This window comes from Sinocyclocheilus anshuiensis, unplaced genomic scaffold, assembly GCF_001515605.1.
Source record: "Sinocyclocheilus anshuiensis isolate Anshui unplaced genomic scaffold, SAMN03320099.WGS_v1.1 scaffold1024, whole genome shotgun sequence".
In the NCBI taxonomy this organism is placed as follows: Eukaryota; Metazoa; Chordata; class Actinopteri; order Cypriniformes; family Cyprinidae; genus Sinocyclocheilus; species Sinocyclocheilus anshuiensis.
In genome coordinates, this window is record NW_015552843.1 from 1,473,109 (window position 1) to 1,489,163 (window position 16,055).

Consider the following 16,055-nt stretch of genomic DNA (forward strand, 5'->3'; position numbering starts at 1 on the left):
TAGTTCACCCAAAAATGAAAATTTGATGTTTATCTGCTTACCCCCAGGGCATCCAAGATGTAGGTGACTTTGTTTCTTCAGTATAACACAAACGGAGATTTTTAACTCAAACCGTTGCAGACTGTCAGTCCTATAATGTCAGTGGATGGGAATCACGGCTTTGAGAGTCATAAAACATACACAAACAAAACCAAATTAAACCCTGGGGCTCGTGATGATACATTGATCTGAAAAGACACAGAGTTTTTTACCTCTGATTTTCACCGCAATGTCTGAACTGTCCTGAGCGCATTCGCATCTTCTTCTTCAGCCTGCGCGTGAGGCGTCTTCTTCAGAGATTGAGATTGTAGATAGAGTGTCAATGGTCTATTTGAGAGATAGGTGGCGGTCAGGACACGCTCAGGACAGTTCGGACATTGCAGTGCATCAGAGGTAAAAAACGATATAAATACTGTTCAGTTTCTTGCACAGATCGATTGTTTCATGTCTTCACACATCAGTGTATCGTCACGAGCCGCAGGGTTTAATTTGGTTTTGTTTGTGTATGTTTTATGACTCTCAAAGCCGTGATTCCTATCCACCTACATTATAGGACTGACAGACTGCAACGGTTTGACTTCTCCGTTTGTGTTCTACTGAAGAAACAAAATCACCTACATCTTGGATGCCCTGGGGGTAAGCAGATAAACATTAAATATAGGACTGACAGACTGCAACGGTTTGACTTCTCCGTTTGTGTTCTACTGAAGAAACAAAATCACCTACATCTTGGATGCCCTGGGGGTAAGCAGATAAACATCAAATTTGCATTTTTGGGTGAACTATCCCTTTAAGGGACTTTGCTACAGCTCGACCAATCATCAACGCGAATGCCGTAACGCGTTTTTCCGGCACTGGGAATCCACCCAGCCTGCTCGAGGCGACCATGGCGCGAGATTTGAAAGGTAGGATTTCTTTTGCTTTCTTCAAATAGCGAACAGTGGTATTAAGATGCACGCCCCAAACACACTGCAACGAACAAACGTGCGCTTTTAAATACTGTTATACTAGGGAGCTTTTAAATAGTTAATAACATTACTCGTGTATGTACAGCAAGTGACACTAACGTGTTTAAGGTTACAGTAGTTTCTCAAGGAATAAACATTATGGAGCCCCTTACGTATGGTTTAAGATTGCAGGGTGTCTTGCAAACTTTCATGGGAGGACCTCCAGGCTCTGTGCCGCAGAGAAAGACTTGTTTGCAAACAGTTGAGTGTGACAAAGAACAACTTTAATGACTATGAAGTGGAGTATCTGTGTAACTACAAAAAACACAAGGTGAGATATTAATTATGCATTGTATGTACCACTGTGATCTAGTCATTTGTGGCTCCAACTGTTTCTCCAAATTTACATGATTCATATCACTGTAACCTTTAAAATATGCCTGTTCAGGGTCGAGAGTTCTTCCTGGTCAAGTGGAAAGGCTACACGGAGTCAGAAAACACATGGGAGCCTCTCAAAAATCTTAAATGCCCCATACTCTTACACCAATTCCGACAAGACATGAAGACGGCTCTGCTCCAGGCCAACAAACCGCTTGGTTCTGAGTCTTTAAGTGCCCCTATAGTCTCCTTCCTTCTCCAGAGGGCCAAGCAACGTTTGAAGCTTCAGAAATGGGAAGACCTCATGAACCAGACCTGCAAGCAGAAGGGCCGCATATTCGTCTGCAATGAGGTCGACCTGGACGGACCTCCTAAGAACTTCATCTACATTAATGAGAATAAGTTAGGGAAAGGAGTGAATGTGAATCCAGTGATAGTGGGCTGTGAGTGTGACGATTGCTTCTCTCAGCCGGTTGACGGCTGCTGTCCAGGGCTGCTGAAGCATCGGAGGGCATATAATGACAACAGACAGGTGAAAGTGATGCCCGGTGTGCCTATCTACGAGTGTAACTCCAAGTGCAGATGTGGGCCAGACTGTGCAAACAGGGTTGTGCAAAAAGGTATTCAGTATGATCTATGCATCTTCAAAACAGCCAATGGCAGAGGTTGGGGAGTGCGGACGCTGCAGAGGATTTACAAAAACAGCTTCGTTATGGAGTATCTTGGAGAGGTAAGCAAGTTAAAGGGATAGTTCACCAAATAAATTTCATTCCAAACCTGTGTAAACAGCTAAAATTTTATATTTAATGTATTAAATATATTCGTATGTAATATATTAAGTCTGACAAAAGGTGTTTTGAAGAATGCTTTAACTGTTTATGTCTATACAGTGAAAGTCAATGGGGTCCAAAACAGACAAAAAATGGTACAGATATTTTTCAAAATACCTTCTTTTGTGTTACACAGAAGAAAGTAAGTCATACATGTTTGGAATGACATGAGGGTGAGTAAATGATTACAGATTTTTCATTTTTATTTATTTTATCCCTAAAAATTTTTAATTTCGATGAAGCCTGTTCTGTGAATGTTGTTTACTGACCTGCTGTCAGCTTTGTGTTGCATCAGATCATCACGACGGAAGAAGCAGAGAGGAGAGGAGTGGTGTACGATAAGCAAGGCGTCACCTACCTGTTTGATCTGGACTATGTGGATGACGTCTACACCATCGATGCAGCTCATTATGGAAACATTTCTCACTTTGTCAACCACAGCGTGAGCACTAACTAGCTGTACACATCATCTGGGCTCTCTATCAAGTAATTTGGAACAGATTCTTGTAAAGTGATTTTTATTTATAGAAGGTATGTTGCATGAATATGTGTTTTCTTGATATTAATTGTTAACGAATTCTGGCATTATAGTAACCTGTACTCAAATATTTTTGCAATGTTTAGGAACATTTAAAAATAACAGTAATAAAGAAGAATAAATGAATAATTTGAGTATATGAGTAACATGAAACAGTAATATGAATAATATGAATATTTCATACGAGTATAACATAATAAAATAATAATAAAGGATAACTCATAAGGAATATACTGTACGAATGAATATGAAAAATATAAAACATAACCACATTGGAATTTCGCATACACCAGATATTAAACATTAACATTGATAATAATAAGAAATGTTTCTTGAGCACCAAATCATGATTTCTGCAGGCTCATGTGACACTGAAGACTGGAGCAATGTCTGCTGAAAATTCATCTTTGCCGTGACAGGAATAAATTTAAATCTATTAAATAGAAAATAGTGGCTTATCCTGTATATTTTTGGTATAAATAAAATTAATATATTAACATTATAACTTAAAACTTCACAAAGCATGAAATTAATAAATATTTCTATTGTTTTTCCAGTGCGATCCAAACCTGCAAGTGTATAATGTTTTTATTGATAACTTGGATGAGCGCCTTCCCAGAATTGCATTCTTTGCAAAACGAGGGATCAAAGCAGGAGAAGAGCTCACCTTTGACTACAAAATAACTGGTAGGAAATTTTTTAATTCTTTTGTTTTTTTTCCCTTACATTTTTAGGCGTGGGACTATTTATAATGAAAAGATAAACCATATTTTATACACAAACATTTGTAGTAAATGCCTAATGAGTACTCCTCATTTTTGCTGCAGTTGATCCAATAGATGCAGAGAGTTCCAAAATGGACTCAGAATTCAGTCGGGCTGGAATTGAAGGATCACCCATCAAACGGATCCATATGGAGTGCAAGTGTGGAGTAAAGACCTGCCGGAAATATCTGTTTTAATCCAGGTCACACACAATCATGTGTACTATGACAGGCATCAAAATACATGTCAAGATCTTAACACATTTCATGATTTTTTTTTTTTTGTATATGTTTATTTATTCTTTTACTTTGTGTGAATGTGTATGTATATATATATATATATATACACTTATATTTTAATTTTTTATGTGTGATGCATTGGTGGCTTTTATTAATTCAGTTAATAATTATTTCAATCTATTTTCAGCACTGTTTTAATAAAATAACGTTTTCCCACAATGATTATACCTGTTTTATGTTCTTTTATCAAGTTAATAAAACTTTTGATACTATTCAAGGTGATACGGATTCTCACGTCAAGAATGTTGCTTACCTCTATAGATGCCTATTTGCCACCAGATGGTGCTATTGTATTCATAGCGCCTTACATTTAATGTAAAGCAAATTTATACAGATAAAATACCAACAAGGGAGTTATACACACCAAAAAAAAAGTCTACACCTCAAAAGGTCTAAAGTTTGTGAAAATTACAAAGATAACCATGTCAGAGTTGCAGATTAGAAATATAGGTGGAAACAGTATATACATCAATTTCTTTTAAAGTTACAGAAGGATTTTGTATGATTGTTCCAAAAATGTGAACTGTAGACATACAAGGCTTTTGTAACACATACAGCTGTCTCTATCCATGTAATATACAGTGTATATATATAGCTATAAAGCTACAAGATAAAACAGCAATAATGTGTGCAGTGAATATGGGAGAGGCTGCAGCAGAACCTTACAGATCGAGTCATCTGGCCTCACTTTATCTGTGGCCTGAATCCCCAGCTTGGGCCAGACAGACAGTCAGCTCAGCTCAGCTTTAACCTCCCATGGGGAGGTGAGATTCCTCCAGGCCAGCACTTTTTCTTGTCCCCCTCTCTCTCTCTGCTGTTGTAGTCTTCCTTCCTGCCATCATTCTGTTCATTTATCTATCCATACCTCTTTTTCAGTTATCTTCTCCCCTGCACTCTAAAAAATGCTGGGTTAAATACAACCCAGTGCTGGGTAAAATAGCCCAGCAATTGGGTTGTATTTAACCCAGCATTTTTTAGAATGTGTATAGAACCTACTGATATGTTACTCTATATACACAACATCCGGATATTCTCCTCTTTCCTTCCGCCATGAGTCTGAGTGCGAGTGGTTGCTTTATTGGATTTGTTGTGGATCAAACCTCACTAAGCGCAGACTGGCAAACATTAATCAGTTGACCTCACACATATGGTCTGAGCATCTAACCATGGCCAATCTCACGCCGAGTGGACTAATGTTCACCCACTTTCAATGCTGCTCATCACTGGAACCTTTAGATTACAATATTAATGAGGTGGCCATAGAAACATCAAGCCTGCTACAATATGACGTTATTAGAGGCTCATGCAAATATTCTGTAATTGGAAGGATCAGAGGAACATTGTGAAGACCTGAATGAACAGATTTGTTTTCTCATGATGATTTCTCATGAAAATCTGATGTAAGGTTAATCTAAATTGTTGATCTATAAAGAGGAAATGCCCATCCTGTTTAGTTCACTGTCACTCTGACACATTTTAGCTGACTCACTCTGGCCCTTCTGCAGTGCGGACCATCAGCCATAAGTATCAGGCAGATTAGGTCAAAGGTCAACTCATAATCCAAGCGGTGTGCCTGCGAAATGGCAAAATTCAGGATACAGAAGTGTTGACAAAATAACAAAGACTAAAACTCAATCAAGAATATTTCTTACTGTACTGATTAAAAGGTCACACAACATTAGGAGTCAAAAATGCAACAAAAGTAAACTTTTATTGTCATGTTGGGAAAAAAAATCCTGTTGATTTACAGATCAAGATATCTGAAAGCTGACTCACGTTTCCTCCTCATTCCCCCCCCCCCGCAGTTTTTCCTTTACCCCCTTCATTCATCATGCATTCACAAATAAACAACTCCCGAGTTGCTCAACTAAAATTTTGTCCGATGAATTTCATCCCATGATAGATAGGTGCTGTCTATTGCTCTTGTAATAGTTAGCTGTATGAGTGGCTTGTCATATTGAAGCTGTTTTTCATTCAGATTTTTCAGCAGTTCAGTGAGCCAGCATGATAAAATCACATACTCATTCATGTTCAGATATTATGATTTGGCAATTACGAGAGATTAATCAGAATCATGATTTTATGATCAAGTCAGGCACTATCAATAATTCATATAAAAGGCAAAAAATTAAGACACAGGTATAAGTAAAACTTACCACAAATCAATTATGCACCAGGCTTTGCCTGCAAATTAGATGCATTGTTTAGAATAATTAAACTCAAACTCATTTTTGTCTAATACAGCTTATCAAAATGGATGTCATGGTTTCACCTCATCATATCCAGGGTTCTTTTCTTTTCTTTAATTTGTTTACCTAAAAGTATGCAGTTCTTTGTGCACACCCGTTAGTTTGATCAATTCTGGGGTGAAAAAGACCCCAGAATTGCAGATAAAATAAAAACTGATTGATTCGCTAAATTGTTAACACTAAAATGGTCAATTGCTGATTAAAATCCAATGAGCAACTTGAATATCAACATTCATTAGCCGCATATAATTCTAATTGATCAATTTTTTGAACAAAAATGATTTATTTATATTCAGCAATCATTGTAAGGCTGGAATTGCCAAACAATGACTGATGTCTGTTTTCATGAAGCTGTCAAGATGTGGTAAACAAGATGCATTCCTTTTTGAGTGTTGGTTATGATCCATATTCCCTGTTGATTTGAATCAACATTATGTCTTGTTTAAGGCTCAGCTCTTTGTAATCTTTACAGTTGTGTTGTATCAATGAAAACGGAAGTTTTAGTGGATCAACTACAGGAGTGGTTCCTATCAGATGCTGTGTCTCTGACCTTTCACCTTTTCTTTGTTTCTCATGAGTACCCAGTTCCATTAACACACTCATACTCAGCGTAAACACTCACACACACACACACATGCGTGGTAAAAAGATGACGATCAAGGGTCGTAACCCCACCCTTCACTCTGCCCCCCACTTGAAGTTAGTGCGTTGTCCATATAATACACATGAAATTACACAGAGGTTCACAGTTATTTTACAAAAGATAAGATGCCTGAAGCAACTAAAAATGTTCTACCAGGCATTTTTGCTCGTTACAAAATCACATCCGTTTCACCCAACCCTAACACCGACCCAAGCAATTTCCTATTCACAAGTGAATACAACAATAGCCCAAACGGTCATTCACATACTGTCCCCCAACCCAGTCCCACCCAAAGACAAGAACAAGAAAAAGTCTCAAAGAAATCCTTAAGAATCCAAGAAGTTCCTTTTAATTCCGCTGAAAATCAATGTGTCTCTGTGTCACGTTTTTTTTTTCTTCGTAAATTCAAGTCTCTCCAGAGAACTGAGCAAAATTGTACACTCCCACGTGTCGCAGTTCGCAAATTCAATAATGCAGCCGATGCAGCCGTCTTTTTACCCACAACCTGTAGGCTTATGAAGGGCAGCGAGACGTGTCCTCTGATAATCCACAAATACACAGTGTTGTGTTTTCACCAGCATATATTTTACTATGATTTCTTGGTGTCTATAGAAGCATACATTAAACCTTGGTAATGGAGTAAGGCATAAAATGCAGATAACAGAAATAATTATTCCTCTTTTTCTGTTCCTCATAGATGTTTTTCTGCTGTTTTTCTGTGTTCTCGCAATGACAGGTTTCAGAAAAAGAAAGTCTGATCGCTCCTACCAATCCATGCCTACCGACAGAGAGATCTCATTGAACATTCACAGAAATATTACAATCTGTCCTGTCTGCATTGGTCAGCATTCTGATTCAAGTCAAAATATGCCAGAGAAATCATGTGGCTGATCAATGATTTCTTGAGTTGTGTGCAAAATATTAAGGGAAATTCATTTGACACTGAACGCATTTTCGGAATTTAGTTCACCCACTTGTTAGCTCCTAATGAAATGGAATACTTTAAAAAATAAATCTAAACATTCCACTAACAGCTCATGTATTTTCCTTATCTCAAACACATTCATATTTTTATTACAAGATTAAAATGAGATTTTTGTTTGATTTCTGCTTAACAGGAGGCCGAATTATACCATCAGACTTCAATCCAGCACAAACATTCAACTTTAGGTTCCTTGTTACTACCTGACCAACAACTTTTCAGAAATCCCCATATCATGTGTTAGTATGTAACACACAGTAAATGCAAACTAAAATACCTCTAATGCAACCTACCTTTCACATACATATGATTGAAAATGTAAAGGCTGAATTCATTAACGTCCAAGATACATGTATGAAAATCACATATAATAAAAACGCTTCGATTTTGTATAGCTCCGATAGGCTAGCAAACTTTCATTCAAGTAATTCAAGACGCAAAAGACTAAGTAACTTCTCCTCTACAACACCTTCTGTGCAATCGTTCGGAAGGATAAATGATCGGTTGTTTAACATAATATAATCTGCATATGCTACTCAATCCTGATCTGTCTCTTCACAAAATGAGACCACTTACAGTAAAATACTTCACCTTTTCTTGGTCTGAATATCATGAGACTGGTCATATGTTCAGATTCATTATGGAAATTATAAGAGCATGAGTTCTTTTGTGCAATGCTCGAAAATATTTTATGAATTAATAAGTAAATAGAGTTAAGAGAGAGAGAAAGAGACAAAAAAACCAAAACAATAAATTACGTTGCTCAGGGAAAGAGCGCCTACAAACCTGAATAGGCCATATTTCACACAGATTCATATTTTCAGTCAGCTCCTTTCATCTACAATCCCTTTGAATCAACTTGAGAGGAAAACATTATTTGTTCTGGAAGTTGCTTTTGTTTACACACTGTTTTCATGAGCATCTTAATTCCTGCCTGATGGAGCCACAGGAAGGATTCAGCCCAACTAATTAGCATAAATTTGAGGAAATTTGTCTTTTTTTGTCAGCCTCATTCATTCCTCGAGGCTTATGCTTGGCACTCATTCTTAAAAACAGTTTAATCTCAAGTTTGTTTCCCCTTAAAGATAAGGTAATACACATGCACATAGAGTATTTTTGAATCAGTAGTTAAATAATATAAATTACTCTGCCAGGAGTGCAGCTGTTCACAAGGCATGAACAATATTTTTGTAAATCTTTGATTCGAGGCCCTCAGGATCCTGGTAAAGGGATACAGATACTGAGCCAAACCAAATGGTAATGTTGGCTGAGATCGATCATGAGAAGCCATTTGAAATAGCCTTCATATATTCACCATAAAATAGACCACCAGTTTGGTTGATTTGTACCACCCTAGCGCAAAACATACGGTTCTCCAAACCTGTTTAGAGTTGATTTACCAAACCACACATTAGCGTAGAGCCCATTTCCCCCTTAAAATCATTAAGATGACAGTAGATGCGTATTCCGTGACATCCACCCTTTTAAAGCATCTTAAACTGAATCAAAGGCCACAACAGCTCTTAAAGTTCGTTCGTGTCTCCATCTTTAAAGACTTCTTATGGTCTACCCCCTTCTTAAGACTACCCCCCTGGCTGTCCACTCTCTGACCATCCAGAAGAGAAAGAAAACCCCCCCCCCAAAACATTATGAATGAACACTCATCTTCACATGACACAGTAAGGCTCACGGGGCAGTTGAGGTGGAGTTCTACAGCAGGGAGGCAGGTGGGCCAGCAGGCCCTTCTTCAGGTCCTTGTTGAGGAAAAAGCAGATGATGGGGTTCACGCCCGCTTGGGCGAAACTCATCCACACGGTGGTGGAAAGATACCGGTGCGGGATGGTGCACGCCTTCACAAAGACCCGCCAGTAACAGGCCACAATGTACGGGGACCAGAGCACCAGAAAAAACAAGGTGATGACATAGAACATCCTGCCAAGCTGCTTCTCGGCCTTAAACTCCTCCATGCCTAGCAGGCGTCTGTTCTGGTTGTGCAAGTTCTGCCTGATGCCCAATAAAGTGGGGGGCATTGGGCCACGGCCGAACCCTGCTATCCAGTTCGCGGCCGCCTGGCCTGTGGCTCCAGGTCCGTGAAAGGTCCAGTTTTGGCTGATGGCTGGAACCATCTGGACCGGCTTCATCTTTCGGTGCTTGTATTCGAACAGCAGGAGCTTCATGTAGACCACGTGAGTAGCCAGGATTAGCACAGCCAGCATCAGCATGAAGCCTAGCGTGTCATTGGCCTTGAAGTAGCGATGTTCAAAGATGCACTGGTCCTCCTCGCGGATGAACTTGTAGGTGCCGACGTCAAAGACGGGTGGGAAGGCCATGGCGACTGACAGAGTCCAGACCATGCACACCACCGCCACGCAGGTCCAGAAGGTCATTCGCTTGGAGTAGAAGCGGTGGTGGGCGATGGCCATGTAGCGTGTGACGCTAATGCAAAACAGCATGAAGGCAGCATGGAAGCAAAAAAGGACGGCCATGAAGGCCACCACCTTGCAGCTGAGCACACTGTAAGTCCAGGCCGAGCCGTTCTTGATGGACACCAGGACAAAGGGAAAGCAGACCGCCGAGCGGATGGTGTCGGCGAGGCAGAGGTCCAGAAGAAAGTAGTAGGGTGCCTTGTGTAGGGCTCTGTCCCGTAACACTAGCAGGGATACCACTAAGTTGCCCACCAGGCTGATGCAGATGATCAAGCCCAGAAGGACAAGTTTCACATAGGTAGACACGGCCGAGGAAGGTGCTCCACCCATCACGCCACCTGTCGTGGACACCACGGCTGCCAAGGGGTTCCCAGGCCCATCGCTGCTTGCGTTTCCGTTGGCCATCCCTTTTGCTGCTCAAATCGCACACCTCCTCCTTCAGCTCCTCCACTCCCTCCTCCACCTCCGCCTCCTCCGGCTGAGCTGTCGTCCGTCCTCGTGGTTGCCTTTCGTTGTTGTCTCAAATGGAAGGAGAGAAGCTTGATCTGCATTGCCCCATTTTTGTACAGTTCTCTTTGGAGCGTCCCTTCAAATGTGCCACCTCTTCTGGCCTCCACTATGAATAGAGAACAAAACATTTGTTACGCTTGTTTTCTCACACAAACAAATGCTGGTCTTTAAAGTCCATGAACACTACTGATTTTAGGAGAAAGTATAGCATTTTTGTAATTCCTGAGAGAAAGATTTTTAGGTCAAGAAGACTGATATAGCATAAAGTGATATTGATGCAGGAAAGAGAGAGATTTTTCTCAATACCACTACACTACAAATTCTTCCTCGCAAATAAAACTATGTGAATTTGTTGGAGTACTGAGGAGAACACACAAATACAGTAAACTACTGGTGCCGAATAAAAACAGTAACTATACTGCTATGGCCATTCATAATTAAGCAAAAACTGCAGATTTTTCTACTTTAAAAAGTAGATTTTAAAAAGCATAACAATCAATAAAGATAATCTGGAGTTATTTACCATATGTGGATACATACTGGTGCTTTAATGTACAGGGAAAATACTGGAAAATTCAGTATTTTTCTCCTGGAAAAACTGTTATTCACATTACCATTCTGTTCAGGTTTGTTCAGGTTTCAGACTGCACTAATGCTGGTCAACCATTATGCCCAAAGTAAAAGATGAGACAAATGACAAAAGTAATTCTGCTTTAATTTGCTCTTTTGTATCTTTTTTCTTTTAAATTTGCTGATTTATTGCTTTTTACAGGGCTGTCAGTACGTTTACAAGCACTTTAAAGGCTCATATTCCAGTCAGAAAGAAATAATGGGTTGTCAACACAAAAAAGTTAAATGGAAAGTAACGCAGAGTCTGGAGAAGTTTTTAAATGTTAAACATATTTTAACTTGTCACAGTGACATAAAAATGTGTACTATGCATGGGACACTGGAAAAGAAGTGAAATGGTCACAAGACTTCCGTGTAGTGCAGGTTTATATTGAAAAAAACAAAGAAAAAACAGATTTGATTCAGCGGAAATGGTGCCAAGTCCAAATTTGACCTAGATAATGTGGTTGTGTTGCTCGGCCTCGGCATTGTGCACAATCTGCATATGCTACTAAAGAGCGTTGGCTCAATGATTTGGTTTCGCATTGTGTCAGAACGATAAAGAATGTCTGTCAGATATGCAAAAATCTGTTGTAGCTTGATTCTAACTTTGCATGTAAATGACAGATGAGACAGATATGATTTCTCAAGACACCTCGTGGAGTATGTTAGGAAATAGCTTGTTTATGTTTGATAAATAAGGATTCTATTAAGTTAATTATTTACATCTCTAACTGGATTGTATATGCATTAAACATTTTTTTCAATAATATTAAATATCAATGATATTAGATAAAGTAAATAAAACCCAAGGAAAGCACATTTTCATGTTTCCATTCTTAATTATTATTATTTCAAATAGATCATGTTACATTAACTAAAATATTATGCTCTTACTCATATATAGGGCTCCTGTAAGCATCTGCTGTAACATGCTGAGGAACATCTTCTGCTTCCCCTTAGTGCCGAGCAGATCAGCTGTTTCCACCACACGCTACATGGCATGCCAGCAACTAGTCTTTCATGGTAATTATTACCTCATTGTTGCTAGGTTACAACACATCACTTTTTATGTGTTGAGTATAGGCATGCGGGGGCAAGGGGGGTGGGGGGCCAATGAAAGAGTTAGGGGATGGGAAATCTTTTTCAGTCTGCACTGAAGGTGACAGCAGAACTTCAAGAAAAAGCTTTGGCGTATATAGTGATAGTGACGGCTTGAACTATGTAGATACATAGCTTGATTAATTTCGGCCCACTTTTTACCAAATGTTTCTGGAAGTTCCACCTAACTCAGACTTTCTCATTTGCACCCACGTACAGAAAAGCCAGTCTCAGCCCCTGGTTGATGGTATTTAGACGAGGGCATGTATACTTGCCAAACAGTCACGTCCCCTGCTGTGGCGTAGAACAGCCAAGCTAGCGTTATCCCGCTCTTTCAGTGTGAAAGAGCATTGATCCATGAATTCAGGTGTATACCTTCACCTGCTGTGGTGCTATTGGCAGCATTTAAAGAGCCATTTGAGCTAACAGCCTCTGGTAGAGAGAAAGCTAAACGTAGACGCCAGCTGATGACAAAGTCATCGAGTACCTTAGTCCAACAGGAGATAGAACTGCGCCGACCCATTGTTTTAGATCAGAAACACTAATTCACTTGTGTCACAGCAATTACAGCTGCTTGTTGCTAGGCTACAGGGTCCTTCTGCCTTGTGCGGTGTATGTGTCTTTGTAAGCCTGAATGCAACTCAGAATTGTATGCGTTGAGGTGAGCTGAGAAGGAAAGTGTCACTCATGAGGAATAATCAGCCAGAATAGAGTCTGAAGTGAATGTTTCTGTCAGAGAGAAGATAAAATGCTACAACCTTACCATGACATCCTGTTGTAACCGGTTTACAAATTGTACCGCTTTACATCAGTAACAGGTATTATTTGAACTGGCAGTTTCACTGTGATTCAATTTCAGAAAGGTACACTCTAAAAAATGCTGGGTTGTTTCAACCCAACTTTGGGTCAAATATGGACTAACCCAAAGGGATTTAATAAAAAAAATTAACCCAACAGCTGGGTTAGTCCATATTTGACCCAAAGTTGGGTTGAAACAACCCAGCATTTTTTAGAGTGTAGTTGAAGTATTGTTATTTTTCAGAAGATGTTTTCAATTGTTGCAACGTTTGGGTAGAAACAGACCGATGATGACAATGTAATTATAAATATGATAAATGTTAAGTCACATAACGTGCTACATGCGTGTCACCAAACCTTACCTTTATGCAAATAAAAGATGAAAGGCTCAAGGAATATGAAACTTGAACAACTGTTTCCCAAGTGCTTAATGTCACATTTCTCACTTCAAAATAAGCGGTTAAGTGACCTGGTATAGGGGGAATATTAACATTTTTATGGTCCAAAGATGACAATTTGCATACGGACTGTTCCCACAGTAAATGCTAATGTGCTTGTGCTTTGTTCTGTGAAATAAAGGGCTAAACAAGAATGTGGCTTATTTGGATGTGTCAGAGCTGCTACTGTCGTTCTTGTCACCTACATAAGTGAAAGTTCACCTCTCTATTTTCTCAGCTAGATGGACTCGTGGGAGACATGTACGCATTCCAAAGAGGGCGGATGAAAGTTTCATTTTACTCAATGAAAGAGAATTTACCCTCCTATCCTCCACAATTCTTTGATAGGCCCTTAACAGTCTCTCAGATATTCAGTATGGAATGAAAGCTAGCTATATATTTTGAGCACTAACTGGTCTGCTGCAGCCTTCATGTAATCTAATGAATTTAAATGTGCCTTATGGTCTAGTATGGTAATATAGCCCCTAGAGTCAAAGGCCCATTTAATGTTGTTTTCTCACTATATAGCACAGTACTGAACACCCATTTATCGCTATTATTCTAGCCCATAAATGTATTATGTGCAATGCCAAAAGGTTAGATTTGATTATAGATTGTTTTGTTTTTTTGTAAATGTTACATATTTGTTGCTATTGTATACATTTTCAAGCAAATTACTTTATTGAATAATTGAAATAATAGTATTTGGGATTTAAAAAAAAATAGTTAAGATAAATGGGCAAATGGGCCCAAATCACAAAGATTTATTGATGAAATTTAGGCCAAACTGTACTAATATTGTAAGATACCTATCACTCTATAAAAACAAAATAATATAAGAGTAAATAAAAGAGAGAGGTAATGACATGCAGAAAATGAATAAAAAAGAGAAGTATATTGTGATACATGTTGCCCCTATGTAAAGCCCTCCTAGAGGCATTGTACATAACGGTTTAATAATATTTGATATTTACAAGATTTTAAATCAAAATAGACTTTTTTTGTCAGACTAATATTCAGTAAAATAAATATTTTTCACACACTTAGGAATGAACACATACACACACACACACACAAACATTAGCTACATTGTACCCCATTACAGTTGTCATCCCTTGGGTTATCATTATGTTTAATTAATTATTCTGAGTCTTTAATATTTCCCTCCAGAGGTTTGGGGTGCTCTTATCTCGCATTAATAGTGAGAAGGCCTTCGATGTTGTTGGGAGGAGTCAGATGTAAAGGGAGTTGGTTGGAGGTAAAAGGCTGGATAGCAACAGCAGTGAATATCGCTACCGTGGTCTCGGTGGGAGGAGGCGACGCGGAATTCACCAACCAAACAAGCCTGAATCATTTCGACTCTCCCACACCTATCGTTTTGATACGATACAGAAAGAACAATGTGATCCCGTCGTTCGTGGTTAGCTTTTATAAAACGTTTTTTCTTTTCGTATCTCCATCATCCTCATTTACGTTGGGCTATCGGTGCGCTTGGTGAAGCGCCACACTGATATACCTACATCGTTTATTGAACTGGAGCCTGTTTTACAGCGCGTGCGTTGTCGATGGTTTAACTTCAAACACATGAAAGAACATACAAATAATGAATTACCTAGAACTAATGACGTGACCCGCACAGCCAATACGCAAAAGTGCAAATGACCCGTATGGACACTGAGCGCATTTAGCCTACAGTCCCAGACAGTGTTACACTGATATTTCGTTATCTAACTCTCTTGGGTGCGATTCCCATCTTCTTGGATGTACTGAGCATTGTGACCTGCATGGTTATCATTAGATATCATGAACAACTACAGCGTCTCTCCCTCTCTGTGTGTCTTATTCCGCGCGTGTTTGCATGAGGGACAAATAACAAATGCATAAAACAGGCCTGCATTTCACTTCAGTAGGCTACATAGTATGCGTCATGACGAGAGACACTGATGTTTTTTATCATTACTATTATTTATTTGTTATTATTGAAATGCTCGAGCATCTGTAGGCTATTCCCCATTTTATAGTTAATCATATAATACACATCAAATAGGAGGTTCATAATGTGATAGAGCTCTTACCTATAATTCTCGATCTTCCTCCAGACAATGGATCTTGTCTCGATGGTAGGCCTTAACGGGAGCTTGTTGCAAATATATGAAAAAAATAAAAATAAATGAAAAATAAAAACACACACAAAAAGGTGCAAATGCGTTTTATCGACCCGACACAACGCGTTCAAGGAATCGCACATGAATCCAAGATGAACCACTACGTCCTTTATGAACAACAGAGAATGAAAAAAAAAAAGTAATTAATTAATTAATACAGGGAATGGTCACGTCTGAAAAACAGAAACAATATCTGTTTCACTGTAAAGTCTTTTGCTGAACGGTTTAAACAATATTATGCCAGAAGCTGGAATATTACACACATACGGGTTTTAAAAAACAAAAAATATCGTTTCCTCTTTTTTCGTGTGCATGTCATGTCTTCGGGTTTTCCATAAAG

General features: G+C 39.0%; 2 protein-coding genes across 3 annotated transcripts; one reads left to right on the top strand and one right to left on the bottom strand.

The window, feature by feature from the left end:
* Positions 1-829: 829 nt before the first annotated feature.
* suv39h1a (SUV39H1 histone lysine methyltransferase a) lies at positions 830-3,790 on the top strand. 2 transcript variants are annotated; one of them, XM_016459859.1, is made up of 7 exons: positions 830-944; positions 1,172-1,317; positions 1,435-1,896; positions 2,018-2,094; positions 2,474-2,636; positions 3,290-3,419; positions 3,560-3,790. In XM_016459859.1, exons 1-7 carry the CDS (start codon positions 926-928, stop codon positions 3,691-3,693), a joined length of 1,131 nt encoding a protein of 376 aa, XP_016315345.1. In that variant the 5' UTR covers positions 830-925; the 3' UTR covers positions 3,694-3,790. The 2 variants fall into 2 exon arrangements, with proteins under 2 accessions (XP_016315345.1, XP_016315344.1); XM_016459858.1 differs by having other exon boundaries at positions 1,435-2,094; positions 2,490-2,636; positions 3,560-3,789.
* Positions 3,791-9,308: 5,518 nt separating this feature from the next.
* gpr173 (G protein-coupled receptor 173) lies at positions 9,309-15,644 on the bottom strand. The gene is made up of 2 exons (XM_016459866.1): positions 15,626-15,644; positions 9,309-10,711 (listed from the first exon to the last, which is right to left on the bottom strand). The coding sequence occupies exon 2, from the start codon at positions 10,498-10,500 to the stop codon at positions 9,337-9,339; it is 1,164 nt and encodes a 387-aa protein (XP_016315352.1). The 5' UTR covers positions 10,501-10,711; positions 15,626-15,644; the 3' UTR covers positions 9,309-9,336.
* Positions 15,645-16,055: the final 411 nt, after the last annotated feature.

What these genes read in the sequence shown, in the direction of transcription:
- suv39h1a (XM_016459858.1), top strand. An exon ending in CTCACTTTGTCAACCACAGC is followed by an intron (nt 2,637 to 3,289) that starts GTGAGCACTAAC and finishes TTGTTTTTCCAG; the next exon opens with TGCGATCCAAACCTGCAAGT. An exon ending in CTTTGACTACAAAATAACTG is followed by an intron (nt 3,420 to 3,559) that starts GTAGGAAATTTT and finishes TTTTTGCTGCAG; the next exon opens with TTGATCCAATAGATGCAGAG.
- gpr173 (XM_016459866.1), bottom strand. Translation starts at nt 10,500, where the DNA reads ATGGCCAACGGAAACGCAAGCAGCGATGGGCCTGGGAACCCCTTGGCA.